Source organism: Acinonyx jubatus, chromosome X (genome assembly GCF_027475565.1).
Source record: "Acinonyx jubatus isolate Ajub_Pintada_27869175 chromosome X, VMU_Ajub_asm_v1.0, whole genome shotgun sequence".
NCBI lineage: Eukaryota > Metazoa > Chordata > Mammalia > Carnivora > Felidae > Acinonyx > Acinonyx jubatus.
In genome coordinates this window covers 45,785,553-45,805,077 of record NC_069389.1, presented here as the reverse complement: position 1 = coordinate 45,805,077, position 19,525 = coordinate 45,785,553, and the positions used below count along the sequence as shown (strand labels likewise).

Genomic DNA, 19,525 nt, shown 5'->3' with positions numbered 1-19,525 from the left:
CTTGTTTAAAAACGGTACTCTAGTGAACACATAAATGATAAGTGAAACAGCCTTATTGCTGTTATGAAGTAAATTTGAGTGGTCTGGATCAAACCAGCTACAACATCCCCTTAAGCCAAAGCCTAATCCAGAGCAAGGCCCTAACTCTCTTTAGTTCCAGGAAGCTGCAGAAGAAAAGTTTGAAGCTAGCAGAGGCTGGTTTGTGAGGTTTAAGGAAAGAATCCATCTCCAGAACATAAAAGTGCATGGTAAAGCAACAAGTGCTGATGTAGAAGCTGCAGCAAGTCATCCAAAAGATAAAATAGTTCATGAAGGTGGCTACGCTAAACAGATTTTCCATGTAGGTGAAATAGCCGTCTATTGGAAGAAGATGTCCTGGGGTGTCTGGGTGGCTCAGTCGGTTAAGCATCCGACTTTGGATCAGGTCATGATCTCATGGTTTCTGAGTTTGAGCCCTACGTCAGGCTCTGTGCTGACAGCTTAGAGTCTGGAGCCTGCTTCAGATTCTGTGTCTCCCTCTCTCTTTCTCTCTCTCTGCCCCTTCCCCAACTCACACTCCTGTCTCTCTCTCTCTCTCTCTCTCTCTTTCAAAAATAAATAAACATTAAAAAAATAAATAATAAAAATTTTAAAAAAGGAAGAAGATGCCCTCTAGGACTTTCATAGATAGGAGAAGTCAATGCCTGGCTTCAAATATTCAAAGGACAGGCTGACTTGCTAGGGGCAGAGGCAGCTAGTGACTTTAAGGTGAATCCAGTGCTCATTTATCATTCTGAAAATCTGTGGACCCTTAAGAATTATGCTAAATATACTCTGCCTATGATCTATAAATAGAAAAACAAAGCCTGGATGACAGCACATGTATTCACAACAAGGTTTACTGAGTATTTTAAGCCCATAGTTGAGACCTACTGCTCATAAAAAGAAACCTTTCAAAATATGACTGTTGACAGTGCACCTGGTTACCCAAGAGCTCTGATGGAGATGTACACAAGACTAATGTTATTTTCATGCTTTCTAACACAGCATCCATTCTATAGCCCATGAATCAAGAAGTATGATTTCAATTTTCAAGTCTTGTAACTTAAGAAATTTTATAGGGCTATAGCTGACATAGATAGTGTTTTCTCTGATGGATCTGGGCAGAATACACTGAAAACCTCTGGAAAGAATTCAGTATTCTAGATGTCATTAAGAGCATTCATGATTAATGGGAAGAAGTCAAAATATCAACATTAATGAGAGTTTAGAAGAAATTGATTCTGGTCCACATGGGTGACTGAGGTGTTCAAGACCAACAGAGGAAATACTTGCAGATATGGTAGAAATAGCAAAAGAACTAGAATTTGAAGTGGAGCCTGAAGATGTGACTGAATTGCTGCTATCTTATGCTAAAATTAATGGGTGAGGAGTTCACTTTTATGGATGAACAAAGAAAGTAGTTTCACAAGATGGAATCTACTGGTGAAGATGCTATGAAGATTGTTGCAATGACAACAAAGAGTTTAGAATATTGCATAAACTTAGTTGATATGCAGTGGTAGGGGTTGAGGGATTGATTTCACTTTTTAAAAAAATTTTAATATTTATTTTTTTTTGAGAGAGAGAGAGAGAGGGAGACAGAATCTGAAGCAGGCTCCGTGCTGTTCAACACAGCCTGCTGCAGGGCTCAAGCACACGAACCTTGAAAGCATGAACTAAGCTGAAGTTGGACGCTCAACCCACTGAGCCACCCAGGCGCCCCAACTGACTCCACTTTTGAAAGAAGTTTTGCTGTAGGTAAAATGCTATTGAATGGCACCACATGCCACAGAATAATCCTTCCTGAAAGGAAGAATCGATGACACAAACTTCATTGTTGCCTTATTTTAAGAGATTGCCACGGCCACCCCAGCCTTCAGCATCTACCACCCTGATCAGCCAGCAGCCATCAACAATGAGGCAAAACCCTCTACCACCAAAAAGATTATGACTTACTGAAAGCTCAGATGATTGTTAGCATTTTTGAGCAATAAAGTATTTTTAAATTAAGGTATGTACTTTTTTAGACATAATGCTATTGCACACTTAATAGAGTACAGTAGGGTATAAACATAACCTTTATATGCACTGGGAAACAAAAAACCCTCATTTTACTTACCTTATTGAGATACTTTATCGCAGTGTTCTAGAACTGAACCTGCAATATCTGAGGCATGCCTGTATTACTTTTCACCATATACCTTCCTGTATTCCTGATTTTATTTTTACCTGGAGTATGTTCTGCTTTTATTCAGTTGTAATTTACCTTTTGAATTAAATGTTGCAATTCATGATATAAAAATTCAAAAGGTACAAAAGGATATATGATAAAAGAAAAATCTCCCACCTCTGTCCCTAGCCACTAGATTCTTTTCTCCAGAGTTGACCAATGTTATCAGTTAGTTGTGTATTCTTCCAAAGTTATTATGCATATAAAAGCAAATACTTATAACCACTTAGTGCACACACACCACAAACAGACCTTTAATTTAATTTAATTTTTATTTATTTTGAGAGAGTTAGAGAGCAAGTGGGACAGGGGCAGAGAGAGAGAGGGAGATAGAATCCCAAGCAGGTTCTGTTCTGTCAGCACAGCCTGATACATGGCCCAAACCCAGGAACTGGGTGAAATCAAAAGGATGCTTAACTGGCTGAGCAACCCAGGCACCCCCACAAATATACCTTTTAAAATATGGGAGCATACTGGGACACCTAGATTGCTCAGTTGGTTAAGCATCCGACTAGACTTCAGTTCATGTCATGATCTCAGGGTTGTGAGATGGAGCCCTGCACTGAGTTCCTCGCTGGGTGTGGAACCTGCTTAACACTCTCTCTCCAGGCACCCGGTGGCTCAGTTAGTTTAGCTTCCAACTTCGGCTCAGGGCATGATCTCACAGTTTGTGAGTTCGAGCCCCACATCAGGCACACTGCTGTCAGCAGAGCCCACTTCTCTGTCCCGCTCTCTCTCTGCCCTTCCCCTGCTCACATTCGCTCTCTCTCAAAAAACATTTTTTAAAAATACTCTCTCTCTCTCTCTCTTTCTGTGTGTGTGTGTGTGTGTGTGTGTGTGTGTGTGCGCGCGCGTGCGTGTGTGCGTGCCTGGGTGGCTCAGTTAGTTTGGCGTCCGACTCTTGATTTCAGCTCAGGTCGTGATCTCACAATTTGTGAGATTGATCCCCGCCTCGGGCTGTGTGTTGAGAGTGCGGAGCCTGCTTGGGATTCTCTCTCTCCCTCTCTCTGCTCCTCCCCTGCTTGCATGCACTCTCTCTCAAAATAAATAAACATTTTTTTAAATGGTTGCATACTAAATTTGTACTTTGCTTTTTTTATTTATTGTATCATGCTGAGTTTTCCATGTGAGTACATAGAGTTAATTTTTTATGGTCCCACCGTGTTCCATTTTACACATATGTTATAATATATGGATAGTCCCTTATTGATGGGCAATTAGATTTTTCCAGTTTTTAGCTATTATAATAATGCTACAATGAATACTTGTACAGTTGCAATGCTCTTGCTTATACAAGCACTTGCAGTGTTGTTCCAAGTGCTTTACATATCTAAAAGATGAATGTGTAGAAACAAAATTACCAGGTCAAAAGGTATGTTCATTTGTAGTTCTGACAGATCTTGCCAGATTTTTCTCCAAAGACATTGTATCATTTACACACCTACTTTCAATATTTGCGAGTGCCTGTTTCCCTTACCAGTGTAGTATTTGGTAATCTTCTAGGTTGAAAAACCCTCTTTCAGCATTGTTTTAATTTTTACTTATCACAAATGAGTTTTATCATCTTTTTATATGCTTACAATCTACTTGTGGTTCCTTTTTTGTGAACTGTTTTCTTGTGTTGTTAGGCTTTTTAAAAATTTTCTGTTAGAGGAATTAGCCCTCTATACTATGAGTTGCAATTTTTTGTCGTTTGTGGTTTTTTTTTGCAATTTGTCATTTGTCCTTTGAGTTTACTTACATTGGCTTTTCCTAAACATAAATGTTTTATTTAGTCAAGAAGGTTGATCTTCCTCTTTACTGTTACTGGTTTTTCTCTTATATGTAAACTTCGAAATTATTATATGTAAACTCTAAAATTATTTTTAAAAATTCCACATGGAGTCTTCTATTATTTTTATAGTTATCCCAGTTGAAGTATGAGGAATGGATCTAATTGTTCTCAAATAAATGTCCAGTTATACCAACACCATCTGTTGACTAATCCATATTAACTGTGTAATTTAAAAAGTGAGTTATGGATTTTGTAACAATTAAATAGCATTTAATAAAGTCAAGGGCAACTGTTACAAGATATGTAGAAGCTGTATCATCCAAATGCAGCATGTGGACCCTTGTTGGATCCTTATTCGAACAAACCAAATGTCAATAAACATTTTTAAGACAATCTTGGAAAACAGAGTAGCTACTGGATATTATGGTATTAAGAAACTTGTTAACTTTGGTGAAATACTAGTATTATTTTAAAAGTATTTATCTGTTACATATAAGGAATGAACTATTTATTGGTGATTTGATATCTGCAATTTGCTTGAAAGTATGCCAGAAATGACCAATAATCATATGAAAAGATGCTCAACATAACTATCAGAGAATGCAAATGAAAACCACAGTGAGATATCACCTCATACCCATTACGATGGCTACTATAAAAGGAAACAAAAGAAAAGAACCAGGAGTTGGTGAGGTTGTGGAGAAGTTAGAACCCTTGTACACTGTTGGTGGGAATATAAAATGGCACAACCTCTATGGAAAACAGTATGGAGTTTCTTTCAAAAAATTAAAAATAAAACTACCATATGATTAAGCAATTGTACTTCTGAGTATTTATCCAAAAGAACTGAAAACAGGATCTTGAAGAGAGATTTGCACATCTATGTTTATAGCAGCACTATTCACAATAGCCAAGAAGTGGAAGCAACCCATATGTCCATTCAGTGATGAACAGATGAACAAAATGTAGTATGTACATACAATGGAATATTATTTTAGCCTTAAAAAGTAAGGAAATCCTGTCACATGCTACAAAGTGAATGAACCTTGAGAACATTGTTAAATGAAATGTCAGTCATAAAAAGATAAATACTGTATAGTTCCACTTATATGAGGTATCTAGTCAAATTAATTGAAACAGAAAGTAGGATGGTGGTTGCCAGAAGCTGGGGGAGAGGCGGAAACAGACAGTTGTTGTTTAATGGGTATAGAGTTTCAGATTTGCAGGATTAAAAAGTCCTGGAGGTCTGTTTCACAACAATGTGAGTAAACAACACTACTGAACTATACACGTAAAACTTGTTAAGTTGGTAAATTTTATGTTATGTGGTTTTTTAGTCACAATTTAAAAAGTGTATTTAAAATTGGCAGAACAAAAGCAGGGCACAGTAGATGAAACAAGAATGACTTAACATGGATAATAGCTGAAACAGGATAATGGTATCATAGGGGTTTATTATGGTATTTTCTTTACCTTTGTATGTTTAAATTTTTCCATAATAAAAAGTTTTAAAAGGGAGAGTTTGGAAGCATGGGCATTGTGGACAGAGCTGAATTTTTTTTTCTTCAATATATGAAGTTTATTGCCAAATTGGTTTCCATACAACACCCAGTGCTCATCTCAAAAGCTGCCCTCCTCAATACCCATCACCCACCCTCCCCTCCCTCCCAATCCCCATCAACCCTCAGTTTGTTCTCAGTTTTTAAGAGTCTCTTATGCTTTGGCTCTCTTCCACTCTAACCTCTTTTTTTTTTCCTTCCCCTCCCCCATGGGTTTCTGTTAAGTTTCCCAGGATCCACATAAGAGTGAAAACATATGGTATCTTTCTCTGTATGACTTATTTCACTTAGCATCACACTCTCCAGTTCCATCTACGTTGCTACAAAAGGCCATATTTCATTCTTTCTCATTGCCACATAGTATTCCATTCTGTATGTAAACCACAATTTCTTTATCCATTCATCAGTGGATGGACATTTAGGCTCTTTCCATAATTTGGCTATTGTTGAGTGCTGCTATAAACATTGGGGTACAAGTGCCCCTATGCATCAGTACTCCTGTATCCCTTGGGTACATTCCTAGCAGTGCTATTGCTGGGTCATAGGGTAGGTCTATTTTTAATTTTCTGAGGAACCTCCACACTGCTTTCCAGAGCGGCTGCACCAATTTGCATTCCCACCAACAGTGCAAGAGGGTTCCCGTTTCTCCACATCCTCTCCAGCATCTATAGTCTCCTGATTTGTTCATTTCGGCCACGCTTACTGGCGTGAGGTGATATCTGAGTGTGGTTTTGATTTGTATTTCCCTGATGAGGAGCGACGTTGAGCATCTTTTCATGTGCCTGTTGGCCATCCGGATGTCTTCTTTAGGGAAGTGTCTATTCATGTTTTCTGCCCATTTCTTCACTGGGTTCTTTGTTTTTCGGGTGTGGAGTTTGGTGAGCTCTTTATAGATTTTGGACAGTAGCCCTTTGTCCGATATGTCATTAGCAAATATCTTTTCCCATTCCATTGGTTGCCTTTTAGTTTTGTGGGTTGTTTCCTTTGCTGTGCAGAAGCTTTTTATCTTCATAAGGTCCCAGTAATTCATTTTTGCTTTTAATTCCCTTGCCTTTGGGGATATGTCAAGTAAGAAATTGCTATGGCTGAGGTCAGAGAGGTCTTTTCCTGCTTTCTCCTCTAGGGTTTTAATGTTTTCCTGTCTCACATTCAGGTCCTTTATCCATTTTGAGTTTATTTTTGTGAATGGTGTGAGAAAGTGGTCTAGTTTCAATCTTCTGCATGTTGCTGCCCAGTTCTCCCAGCACCATTGGTTAAAGAGACTGTCTTTTTTCCATTGGATGTTCTTTCCTGCTTTGTCAAAGATGAGTTGGCCATACGTTTGTGGGTCTCCTTCTGGGGTTTCTATTCTATTCCATTGGTCTATGTGTCTGTTTTTGTGCCAATATCATGCTGTCTTGATGACTACAGCTTTGTAGTAGAGGCTAAAGTCTGGGATTGTGATACCTCCTGCTTTGGTGTTCTTCTTCAAAATTACTTTGGCTATTTGGGGCCTTTTGTGGTTCCATATGAATTTTAGGATTGCTTGTTCTAGTTTCGAGAAGAATGCTGGTGCAATTTTGATTGGGATTACATGGAATATGTAGATAGCTTTGGTTAGTATTGACATTTTGACAATATTTATTCTTCCAATCCATGAGCACGGAATGTTTTTCCATTTCTTTATATCTTCTTCAATTTCCTTCATAAGCTTTCTCTAGTTTTCAACATACAGATCTTTTGCATCTTTGGTTAGGTTTATTGCTAGGTATTTTGTGCTTCTTGGTGCAAATGTGAATGGGATCAGTTTCTTTGTCTTTCTGTTGCTTCGTTATTAGTGTATAAGAATGCAACTGATTTCTGTACATTGATTTTGTATCCTGAAACTTTGCTAAATTCATGGATCAGTTCTAGCAGACTTCTGGTGGAGTCTATCGGATTTTCCATGTATAATATCATGTCATCTGCAGAAAGTGAAAGCTTCACTTCATCTTTGCCAATTTTGATGCCTTTGATTTCCTTTTGTTGTCTGATTGCTGATGCTAGAACTTCCAACACTATGTTAAACAACAGAGGTGAGAGTGGACATCCCTGTCGTGTTCCTGATCTCAGGGAAAAAGCTCTCAGTTTTTCTCCATTGAGGATGATGTTAGCTGTGGGCTTTTCATAAATGGATTTTATGATCTTTAAGTATGTTCCTTCTATCCCGACTTTCTCGAGAGTTTTTATTAAGAAAGTTGCTGAATTTTGTCAAATGCCTTTTCTGCATCAATTGACAGGATCATATGCTTCTTATCTTTTCTTTTATTAATGTGATGTATCACATTGATTGATTTGCAAATGTTGAACCAGCCCTGCATCCCAGGAACCAATCCCACTTGATCATGGTGAATAATTCTTTTTATATGCTGTTGAATTCTATTTGCTAGTATCTTCTTGAGAATTTTTGCATCCATATTCATCAGGGATATTGGCCTGTAGTTCTCTTTTTTTACTGGGTCTCTGTCTGCTTTAGGAATCAAAGTAATCCTGGCTTCATAGAATGAGTCTGGAAGTTTTCCTTCCCTTTCTATTTCTTGGAGTAGCTTGAGAAGGATAGGTATTATCTCTGCTTTAAACGTCTAGTAGAACTCCCCTGGGAAGCCATCTGGTCCTGGACTCTTATTTGTTGGGAGATTTTTGCTGACTAATTCCATTTCTTCGCTAGTTATGGGTCTGTTCAAGCTTTCTATTTCCTCCTGATTGAGTTTTGGAAGCATGTGGGAGTTTAGGAATTTGTCCATTTCTTCCAAATTGTCCAGTTTGTTTGCATATAATTTTTCATAGTATTCCCTGATAATTGCTTGTATTTCTGAGGGAGTGGTTGTAAGAATTCCATTTTCATTCATGATTTTATCTATTTGGGTCATCTCCCTTTTCTTTTTGAGAGCCTGGCTAGAGGTTTATCAATTTTGTTTATTTTTTCAAAAAACCAACTCTTCGTTTCATTGATCTGCTCTACAGTTTTTTTATTTTTTTTTATTTTTTTATTTTTTTTATTTTTTTAAGATATGAAATTTATTGTCAAAATGGTTTCCATGTAACACCCAGTGCTCATCCCAAAAGGTGCCCTCCTCAATACCCATCACCCACCCTCCCCTCCCTCCCACCCCCCATCAACCCTCAGTTTGTTCTCAGTTTTTAACAGTCTCTTATGCTTTGGCTCTCTCCCACTCTAACCTCTTCTTTTTTTTTTCCTTCCCCTCCCCCATGGGTTTCTGTTAAGTTTCTCAGGATCCACATAAGAGTGAAACCATATGGTATCTGTCTTTCTCTGTATGGCTTATTTCACTTAGCATCACACTCTCCAGTTCCATCCACGTTGCTACAAAAGGCCATATTTCATTTTTTCTCATTGCCACGTAGTATTCCATTGTGTATATAAACCACAATTTCTTTATCCATTCATCAGTGGATGGACATTTAGGCTCTTTCCATAATTTGGCTATTGTTGAGAGTGCTGCTATAAACATTGGGGTAAAGTGCCCCTATGCATCAGTACTCCTGTATCCCTTGGGTACATTCCTAGCAGTGCTATTGCTGGGTCATAGGGTAGGTCTATTTTTAATTTTCTGAAGAACCTCCACACTGCTTTCCAGAGCGGCTGCACCAATTTGCATTCCCACCAACAGTGCAAGAGGGTTCCCGTTTCTCCACATCCTCTCCAGCATCTATAGTCTCCTGATGTGTTCATTTTGGCCACTCTGACTGGCGTGAGGTGATATCTGAGTGTGGTTTTGATTTGTATTTCCCTGATAAGGAGCGACGTTGAACATCTTTTCATGTGCCTGTTGGCCATCCGGATGTCTTCTTTAGAGAAGTGTCTATTCATGTTTTCTGCCCATTTCTTCACTGGGTTCTTTGTTTTTCGGGTGTGGAGTTTGGTGAGCTCTTTATAGATTTTGGACACTAGCCCTTTGTCCGATATGTCATTTGCAAATATCTTTTCCCATTCCGTTGGTTGCCTTTTAGTTTTGTTGGTTGTTTCCTTTGCTGTGCAGAAGCTTTTTATCTTCATAAGGTCCCAGTAATTCGCTTTTGCTTTTAATTCCCTTGCCTTTGGGGATGTGTCAAGTAAGAAATTGCTATCGCTGAGGTCAGAGAGGTCTTTTCCTGCTTTCTCCTCTAGGGTTTTGTTGGTCTCCTGTCTCACATTCAGGTCCTTTATCCATTTTGAGTTTATTTTTGTGAATGGTGTGAGAAAGTGGTCTAGTTTCAACCTTCTGCATGTTGCTGTCCAGTTCTCCCAGCACCATTGGTTAAAGAGACTTTTTTCCATTGGATGTTCTTTCCTGCTTTGTCATAGATGAGTTGGCCATACGTTTGTGGGTCTAGTTCTGGGGTTTCTATTCTATTCCATTGGTCTATGTGTCTGTTTTTGTGCCAATACCATGCTGTCTTGATGATGACAGCTTTGTAGTAGAGGCTAAAGTCTGGGATTGTGATGCCTCCTGCTTTGGTCTTCTTCTTCAAAATTCCTTTGGCTATTCGGGGCCTTTTGTGGTTCCATATGAATTTTAGGATTGCTTGCTCTAGTTTCGAGAACAATGCTGGTGCAATTTTGATTGGGATTGCATTGAATGTGTAGATAGCTTTGGGTAGTATTGACATTTTGACAATATTTATTCTTCCAATCCATGAGCACGGAATGTCTTTCCATTTCCTTAAATCTTCTTCAATTACCTTCATAAGTTTTCTATAGTTCTCAGCATACAGATATTTTACATCTTTGGTTAGATTTATTCCTAGGTATTTTATGCTTCTTGGTGCAATTGTGAATGGGTTCAGGTTCTTTATTTGTCTTTCTGTTGCTTCTTTGTTAGTGTATAAGAATGCAACTGATTTCTGTACATTGATTTTGTATCCTGCAACTTTGCTGAATTCATGGATCAGTTCTAGCAGACTTTTGGTGGAGTCTATCGGGTTTTCCATGTATAATATCATGTCATCTGCAAAAAGCGAAAGCTTGGCTTCATCTTGGCCAATTTTGATGCCTTTGATTTCCTTTTGTTGTCTGATTGCTGATGCTAGCACTTCCAACACTATGTTAAACAACAGCGGTGAGAGTGGGCATCCCTGTCGTGTTCCTGATCTCAGGGAAAAAGCTCTCAGTTTTTCCCCGTTGAGGATGATTTTAGCAGTGGGCTTTTCATAAATGGCTTTTATGATCTTTAAGTATGTTCCTTCTATCCCGACTTTCTCAAGGTTTTTATTAAGAAAGGGTGCTGGATTTTGTCAAAGGTCTTTTCTGCATCGATTGACAGGATCATATGGTTCTTCTCTTTTTTTTCTTAATGTGATGTATCACGTTGATTGATTTGCGAATGTTGAACCAGCCCCGCATCCCAGGAATGCATCCCACTTGATCATGGTTAATAATTCTTTTTATATGCTGTTGAATTCTATTTGCTAGTATCTTCTTGAGAATTTTTGCATCCATATTCATCAGGGATATTGGCCTGTAGTTCTCTTTTTTTACTGGGTCTCTGTCTGGTTTAGGAATCAAAGTAATACTGGCTTCATAGAATGAGTCTGGAAGTTTTCCTTCCCTTTCTATTTCTTGGAATAGCTTGAGAAGGATAGGTATTATCTCTGCTTTAAACGTCTAGTAGAACTCCCCTGGGAAGCCATCTGGTCCTGGACTCTTATTTGTTGGGAGATTTTTGATAACCGATTCAATTTCTTCGCTGGTTATGGGTCTGTTCAAGCTTTCTATTTCCTCCTGATTGAGTTTTGGAAAAGTGTGGGTGCTTAGGAATTTGTCCATTTCTTCCAGGTTGTCCAATTTGTTGGCATATAATTTTTCATAGTATTCCCTGATAATTGCTTGTATCTCTGAGGCTTTGGTCGTAAGAATTCCATTTTCATTCATGATTTTATCTATTTGGGTCATCTCCCTTTTCTTTTTGAGAGCCTGGCTAGAGGTTTATCAATTTTGTTTATTTTTTCAAAAAACCAACTCTTCGTTTCGTTGATCTGCTCTACAGTTTTTTTAGATTCTATATTGTTTATTTCTGCTCTGCTCTTTATTATTTCTCTTCTTCTGCTGGATTTAGGCTGTCTTTGCTGTTCTGCTTCTATTTCCTTTAGGTGTGCTGTTAGATTTTGTATTTTGGATTTTTCTTGTTTCTTGAGATAGGCCTGCATTGCAATGTATTTTCCTCTCAGGACTGCCTTCGCTGCATCCCAAAGCGTTTGGATTTTTGTATTTTCATTTTCATTTGTTTCCATGTATTTTTTAATTTCTTCTCTAATTGCCTGGTTGACCCATTCATTCTTTAGTAGGGTGTTCTTTAACCTCGATGCTTTTGGAGGTTTTCCAGACTTTTTCCTGTGGTTGATTTCAAGCTTCATAGCATTGTGGTCTGAAAGTATGCATGGTATGATCTCAATTCTTGTATACTTATGAAGGGCTGTTTTGTGACCCAGTATGTGATCTATCTTGGAGAATGTTCCATGTGCACTCGAGAAGAAAGTATATTCTGTTGCTTTGGGATGCAGAGTTCTAAATATATCTGTCAAGTCCATGTGATCCAATGTATCATTCAGGGCCCTTGTTTCTTTATTGACCGTGTGTCCAGATGATCTATCCACTGTTGTAACTGGGGTGTTAAAGTCCACTGCAATTGCCACATTCTTATCAATAAGGTTGCTTATGTTTGTGAGTAATTCTTTTATATATTTGGGGGCTCCTGGATTTGGTGCATAGACATTTATAATTGTTAGCTCTTCCTGATGGATAGACCCTGTGATTATTATATAATGCCCTTCTTCATCTCTTGTTACAGCCTTTAATTTAAAGTCTAGTTTGTCTGATATAAGTATGGCTACTCCAGCTTTCTTTTGACTTCCAGTGGCATGATAAATAGTTCTCCATCCCCTCACTTTCAATCTGAAGGTGTCCTCAGGTCTAAAATGAGTCTCTTGTAGACAGCAAATAGATGGGTCTTGTTTTTTTATCCATTCTGACACCCTATGTCTTTTGGTTGGCGCATTTAGTCCATTTACTTTCAGTGCTATTATAGAAAGATATGGGTTTAGAGTCATTGTGTTGTCCATAGCTTTCATGCTTGTAGCGATGTCTCTGGTACTTTGTCTCACAGGATTCCCCTTAGGATCTCTTGTAGGGCTGGTTTAGTGGCGACGAATTCCTTCAGTTTATGTTTGTTTGGGAAGACCTTTATCTCTCCTTCTATTCTAAATGACAGACTTGCTGGATAAAGGATTCTCGGCTGCATATTTTTTTCTGTTCATCACATTGAAGATTTCTTGCCATTCCTTTCTGGCCTGCCAAATTTCAGTAGAGAGATCGGTCACGAGTCTTATAGGTCTCCCTTTATATGTCAGAGCACGTTTATCTCTAGCTGCTTTCAGAATTTTCTCTTAATCCTTGTATTTTGCCAGTTTCACTATGATATGTCATGCAGAAGGTGGATTCAAGTTACGTCTGAAGGGAGTTCTCTGTGCCTCTTGGATTTCAATGCCTTTTTCCTTCCCCAGATCCGGGAAGTTCTCAGCTATTATTTCTTCAAGTACACCTTCAGCACCTTTCCCTCTCTCTTCCTCCTCTGCAATACCAATTATGCATATATTATTTCTCTTTAGTGCATCACTTAGTTCTCTAATATTCCCCTCATACTCCTGGATTTTTTTATCTCTCTTTTTCTCAGCTTCTTCTTTTTCCATAATTTTATCTTCTAGTTCACCTATTCTCTCCTCTGCCTCTTCAATCCGAGCCGTAGTTGTCTCCATTTTATTTTGCAGCTCATTTATAGCATTTTTTAGCTCCTCCTGGCTGTTCCTTAGTCCCTTGATCTCTGTAGCAAGAGATTCTCTGCTGTCCTTTATACTGTTTTCAAGCCCAGCAATTAATTTTATGACTATTATTCTATATTCACTTTTTGTTATATTGTTTAAATCCTTTTTGATCAGTTCGTTAGCTGTTGTTATTTCCTGGACGTTTTTCTGAGTGGAATTCTTCTGTTTCGTCATTTTGGATAGTCCCTGGAGTGGTCCGGGACTGCGGGGCACTTCCCCTGTGCTGTCTTGAATAACTTGCGTTGGTGGGCGGGGCCGCCGTCCGACCCGATGTCTCCCCCCAGCCCACCGCTGGGGCCACAGTCAGACTGGTGTGTGCCTTCTCTTCCCCTCTCCTAGGGGCGGGATTCACTGTGGAGTGGCATGGCCCATCTGAGCTACTTGCACACTGACAGGCTTGTGGTGCTGGGGATCTGGCGTATTAGCTGGGGTGGATTGGCCAGGTGCACAGGGGCAGAAGGGGCAGCCTCAGCTTGCTTTTCCTTCAGAGATCCGCTTCAGGAGGGGCCCTGTGGCACCGGGAGGGAGTCAGACCCACCGGAGGGATGGATCCGCAGAAGCACAGCGTTGGGTGTTTGCACGGTGCAAGCAAGTTCCCTGGCAGGAACTGGTTCCCTTTGGCATTTTGGCTGGGGGATGGCCGAGGGAGATGGCACAGGCGAGCGCCTTTGTTCCCCGCCAAGCTGAGCTCTGTCGTCCAGGGCTCAACAACTCTCCCTCCCGTTGTCCTCCAACCCTCCCGTTCTCCGAGCAGAGCTGTTAGCTCATAACCTTCCAGATGTCAAGTCCCGCTTGCTGTCAGAACACACTCCGTCCAGCCCCTCTGCTTTTGCAAGCCAGACTCGGGGGCTCTGGCCGGTGGGACGCCCCTCTGCACCGGTTCCCTCCCACCAGCCCGTGTAGCGTGCACCCCCTCGCCGCCCTTCCTACCCTCTTCCGTGGGCCTCTCGTCTGGGCTTGGCTCCAGAGACTCCATTCTGCTAGTCTTCTGGCAGTTTTCTGGGTTATTTAGGCAGGTGTAGGTGGAATCTAAGTGATCAGCAGGACGAACAGTGAGCCCAGCGTCCTCCTACGCTGCCATCTTCCCAGGATCCCAGAGCTGAATTTGAATTCTAGTTCCATTTTTTTTAATTGGGATAAAAAAATTGGGAAATAATTCACATAATGGCATAAAATTTACAATTTTTTATGTACAATTCAGTTGTATTCACAGTTGTGTACAACTGTGACCACTAATTCCAGAACATTTTTATCACCCCAAAAGTGAACCCAGTACCCTCTAGCACTCATTCTTCATTTCCCTTTTCCCCGGTCCCTGGCAACCACTAATCTGTTTTTCCATCTCTATGGATTTTCCTGTTATGGAATATTAATATAAAAAGGAATCATATAATATCTGGCCTTTGTGTCTGGCTTCTTGCACTCTATAGTGGTCTTAAGGTTCATTTATGTTGTAGAATGAATCAGTACTTCATTCCTTTTTATAGCTAAATAATATTCCCTTGTGTGGATATATCACATTTTGCTTAACCATTTTTCTGATGATGGACATTTGTTTTTGTTTTTTAATGTTTCTTTATTTTTGAGAGAGAGACCGAGACAGAGAATCCCACGCAGGCTCTGAGCTGTCAGCACAGAGCCAGACGTGAGACTCAAACCCACGAACTGTGAGATCATGACCTGAGACGGAATCAAGAGTTGGACACTCAACCTGAGCCACTCAGACACCTCTGTTGATGGACATTTGGAATGCTCTGTGGCCCTGAGCATGGCATCTCCTTTCTCTGAGCCTCAGTTTCCTCATCTGTAAGATGGGGCTTATAACGCTCACATTGTCTGATTGTGATGATGAGAGGGAAGGTTTCACACTTATGCCCAGTAGAGACAAATGCTCAATAAGTGACTTGTATAAGAGATATGCTGAAAAAAACTATCACCAGGGGGACAGCATAAAACTGTACTCCTATCCTGACCCAATTGGAGTTTATCATAACTCTAGGTGTAAATATGGCAGTACAAAGTAAGGATTTTTGGTTCCTTTGTTTGGATATCAAACATATGCAGAAATTACTTTGCTATCTGCTTATCAGTGTCCCTCCCCCTGTGGACTTAATGTGTGACATAACTATCTACTGTGACTAGACTCTCCATATCCTGGGAGAAACTTAATGCACTAAAATTCCTGTCAGACTCCAGAAAACTACCATTCTTTTATAATTTAAATGAAAAAAAAAACTAGGTCCGTTGAGTTCAACAAAAATATATAGGTCCACAGGCTCTAAAGCCAAAATCCAAGCTTTGTTCCTTCCAGCTATGTGGCCTTAGGAATAGCAATGTAAAAATGGGAATGATAACAACAGTTATAGCCTTATAAGATTATTAAATGAATTAATGTGTGCAGAGTACTTGCAACATTGCTTAGCACATAGTACGTGTTCAGTATCTGTTAGCTACTTTTATTCATATCATGCTCCAAGCATTATCTTGGAGCCCAAAATCAAGAGATAAATAAAGTCTCTGCAGTCAAGGAAGTTAGTGTGGTAGAACCAGTATGCAGATTATTTCAGTATGCTCTAAGTGCAGTGATAGAGGCATGCACAGGAAGACCACTTAACAGTCTATTATATAAAAAATAGTGCTTTCCAGGAAGAAGCCTGGTACAACGGAAAGTATGTATTCTCGAGTCAGAACAGCTCGGGTTTGAATCCTGTGTACACTTATTCATTATGCAGCTTTGAGGGGAGAGAACCTCTCATAGTTTTAGTTTTCTCATTTCTAAAATGGGGTGAAGATTCTGACCTCTACCTGCTGGAAATGCCCTGTTTGGGTGCTCTGTGGTTTAAGGTGGTTCTAAAAAAAAGCAAGCAAGAAATTTTTTTAAAAGGAGTTAGATGAACTTAGAATCAGATTCTTACTATATGTTATTTAACCTCTCTGTATCTATTTCCACATGTAAGTTTTTTTTATCCATATCTACCTTGCTCAGAACAACCATGGTTGTTCTGACAATGAGATAATGTATGTAAAGTATATGTGGCATTTCAAAGGTGCTGAGCAATACATAATAGTTTTATTTCTAACAAAGATATCTTCTGTTATTGTTTAAGGTGAAAACTTAAGTAATATATACCATGTTAATTTCAGTATTCTTTTTTTTCAATTTATTTATTTTGAGAGAGAGAGAGAGAGAGCACGTGCTGGTGGGGCAGAGAGAGAGAGGGAGACAGAGAATCCCAAGCAGGCTCCACACTGTCAGCACAGAGCCCGATGTAGGGCTCGAACTCATGAACCTGTCAGACCATGACCTGTGCCAAAACCAAGAGTCAAACACTTAACCTACGGAGCCACCCAGGCTCCCTAATTTCAGTATTCTTTTGAAGAGCCTCACACGACAGTTTCATGAAAGGACTGGGCATTTAAATGGATACATGCATGGTGATGTCTTTGTTTATAGTAAGAATAATCAAGTTCAAAGATGAGAAAGACTTTTTTTGAAGAGTATTGTGTTCAACCATTTGTGATCTTAAATTTCAACAAACTATAAAATATAGTTGCTAACCTGGACTTCTAACCAAATATATCGGTTTCTGTTGCATGATATGTTCTTCTCTCCTTCCCTCCTAGGTCTTTCAGAGCCTTGAAGACCACCATTTGGAAGTGGTGGCTTTTTTCAGGGAAAATGGCTTCCATGGCCTTCTTGCCCATGATTCCGAGTATGCCCTCTACAATATTCCCTCTTACTACAGTTCCCATGCTCTGAAGCTGAGCTGGAATGGGAAGAATCTCACTACCAATCAGTTCCTGATGCAGGAAGTAGCCAAGCAGCTGGGCCTGAAACGGATGAATTTTCCTATATTTGCTGCACTGCTAGGTAGGTATCCAAAGAAAAGACTCCAGTGATTGGTAAAGTTTCCTCTTCCAATGCTAAGACACGAAGACCAGAGCAATTTAGCCTGTCACTATTGAATTTATCTTTTTTAAAGTCCGCCTGACAAAACACTATGCTGGGGAAAACCCAGCAGTCTTTTGGGCTTCTTACTAGAAACTCAGCATCTTTGTCTTATGAATTTAATATAGGATATTCCAGAAAATATTTCAATTTTTCTAAAAACTTTTTTGTTATATTCCATTATTATTTTATGCAGAGCACTGTCTTAGGCCAAATGTTTTATTAGTCTTAGATAGCTTTGGTTCCCCATTCAGAGCATGAGCATTTCTTTCCCTCTACCTCAATTTACTTTTTTTTTTTTTTTGGCTCTAGCACCTTTCCCCTCTGAATCTGTGTCTCAATTTAGATCAAGAACATAAACTGCTGTATATGTTTTTCTTTTTCTGTTGTGCTAACATTTTATTATGAAAATTTCCAAACATACATCAAAATTGAAAGAATTTGGTAGTGAAAATCCTATATCTGCCACCAGTATTCCTGCGATTAACATTTTCCTATATTTGCTTTATCATATATATCAGTCCAGTCTAGTCATCCATCAATTTATCTTTCAAAAATGCATTTAAAAGTAAATTACAGACAGGTGATTATGTTTTGAGTTGGTTTTCCATGTACTGACAGCATGATGGTTAATATGTTGTCTCAGGTGTAACCTCTGCTTATGATCCCAGTGGATTTGAGTTTGGTTCATATAACAGAGCCATCACAATTTTTAGAATTAGGCCTATGGCAAATTACTGAAGTTACACCTGCCTGGTTTCAATTTCCTTATCTGTGAAATAGAATAGTATATTTCATTGTGTTACTGACAATATTAAGTGAAATGAGATATATAAAACACCCAGCACTTACTAGGCAGTCAGTAATTGTGGCTGCTATTATAAAAAGTAGAATGATTAGGTAATAGATAATAGCATGTGCTTTGAAGTCCTCTTCTTATCCTGGTGTGGGCATTTATTAAGTCACCAAACTTAATGCTACTTTGTGCTAAGTCACCAAACTTGTCTGAACCTCAGTTACCTTATCTGTAAAATAGGGATAATAATACTACTGGCATGGTTATTATAAGGATGATACATATAATGCATGAGATACATAGTGGGTAATCAAAACATAGCTACTATAGACATTACATTGAAAATCTACAACTATGTGAATTATTTTATTATTTTCTTACCCAGAGGCCCTTTCATAGCCTGGAAGTTCTATGAATACATTTGTACTGTCAGTAAATGACAAATGTACTTTATAGGTAACCACATTCTCCCAGATGAGGACCTGGCTGCTTTTCACTGGAGCCTCTTGGGACCAGAACATCCCCTTGCATCACTTAAGGTAAAGTGCCCCCTTTCTTACCTATACATTCATGCCTAGGGGACATTAGGTTTTTTTCATCGGAGTTTTGATAGAATAATTGCCTTTCATTAGGCTTAAAATATTTCAAATACTTACAAAAAATTATAATTATGATCAAATCCTTAAAATCTTTTTTTATTAACTTTTTATCTTAATTCCAGTGTAGTTAATAATACAGTGTTAGATTATTCTCAGGTATACCATATAATGATTCAACAATTCCATTCATCACCCAGTACTCTTCACAACAAGTGCATTCCTTAAACCCCATCACTTATTTCACTTATCAACCCCACCACCACCCACTTACAGAGTTTGTCCTCTATATAGTTACGAATCTGTTTCTTGGCTTATCTCTATCTTTTTTTCCCCTTTGATCATTTGTTTTCTTTTTCAAATTCCACACATGAGTGAAATTATATGCTGTTTGTCTTTGTCTGACTGAATTATTTCACTTAGCATTATATTCTCTAGATCCACCCATGTTGTTGCAAATGGCAAGATTTTGTTCTTTTTATGGGTGAATAACATGTATACACACACACACACGCACGCACACACACACACACACACACACTAATTCTTCTTTTTTAAAATTTATTTATTTAAATTCAAGTTAGTTAACACACAGTGTAGTATTGGTTTCAGGAGTAGAACCCAGTGATGCATAACTTACATATGACACCCAGTGCTCATCCCAACGAGTGCCCTCCTTAATGCTCACCACCCATTTAGCCCATCCCACCCCCCACCTCCCCTCCAGCAACCCTCAGTTTGTTTTCTGTATTTAAGAGTCTCTT

General features: G+C 39.1%; 1 protein-coding gene across 2 annotated transcripts in view; it reads left to right on the top strand.

The window, feature by feature from the left end:
* Positions 1-19,525, top strand: part of FAM120C (family with sequence similarity 120C) — a 115,357-nt gene that overhangs the window by 16,214 nt on the left and 79,618 nt on the right. The window contains exons 2-3 of one of the 2 annotated variants that reach the window (XM_027053535.2): positions 17,045-17,291; positions 18,622-18,704. In XM_027053535.2, coding sequence (XP_026909336.2) covers positions 17,045-17,291; positions 18,622-18,704 — 330 coding nt within the window. Of the gene's footprint in view, positions 1-17,044; positions 17,292-18,621; positions 18,705-19,525 lie in introns of those variants that run through there. The other variant, XR_008290119.1, reaches the window with a different exon arrangement.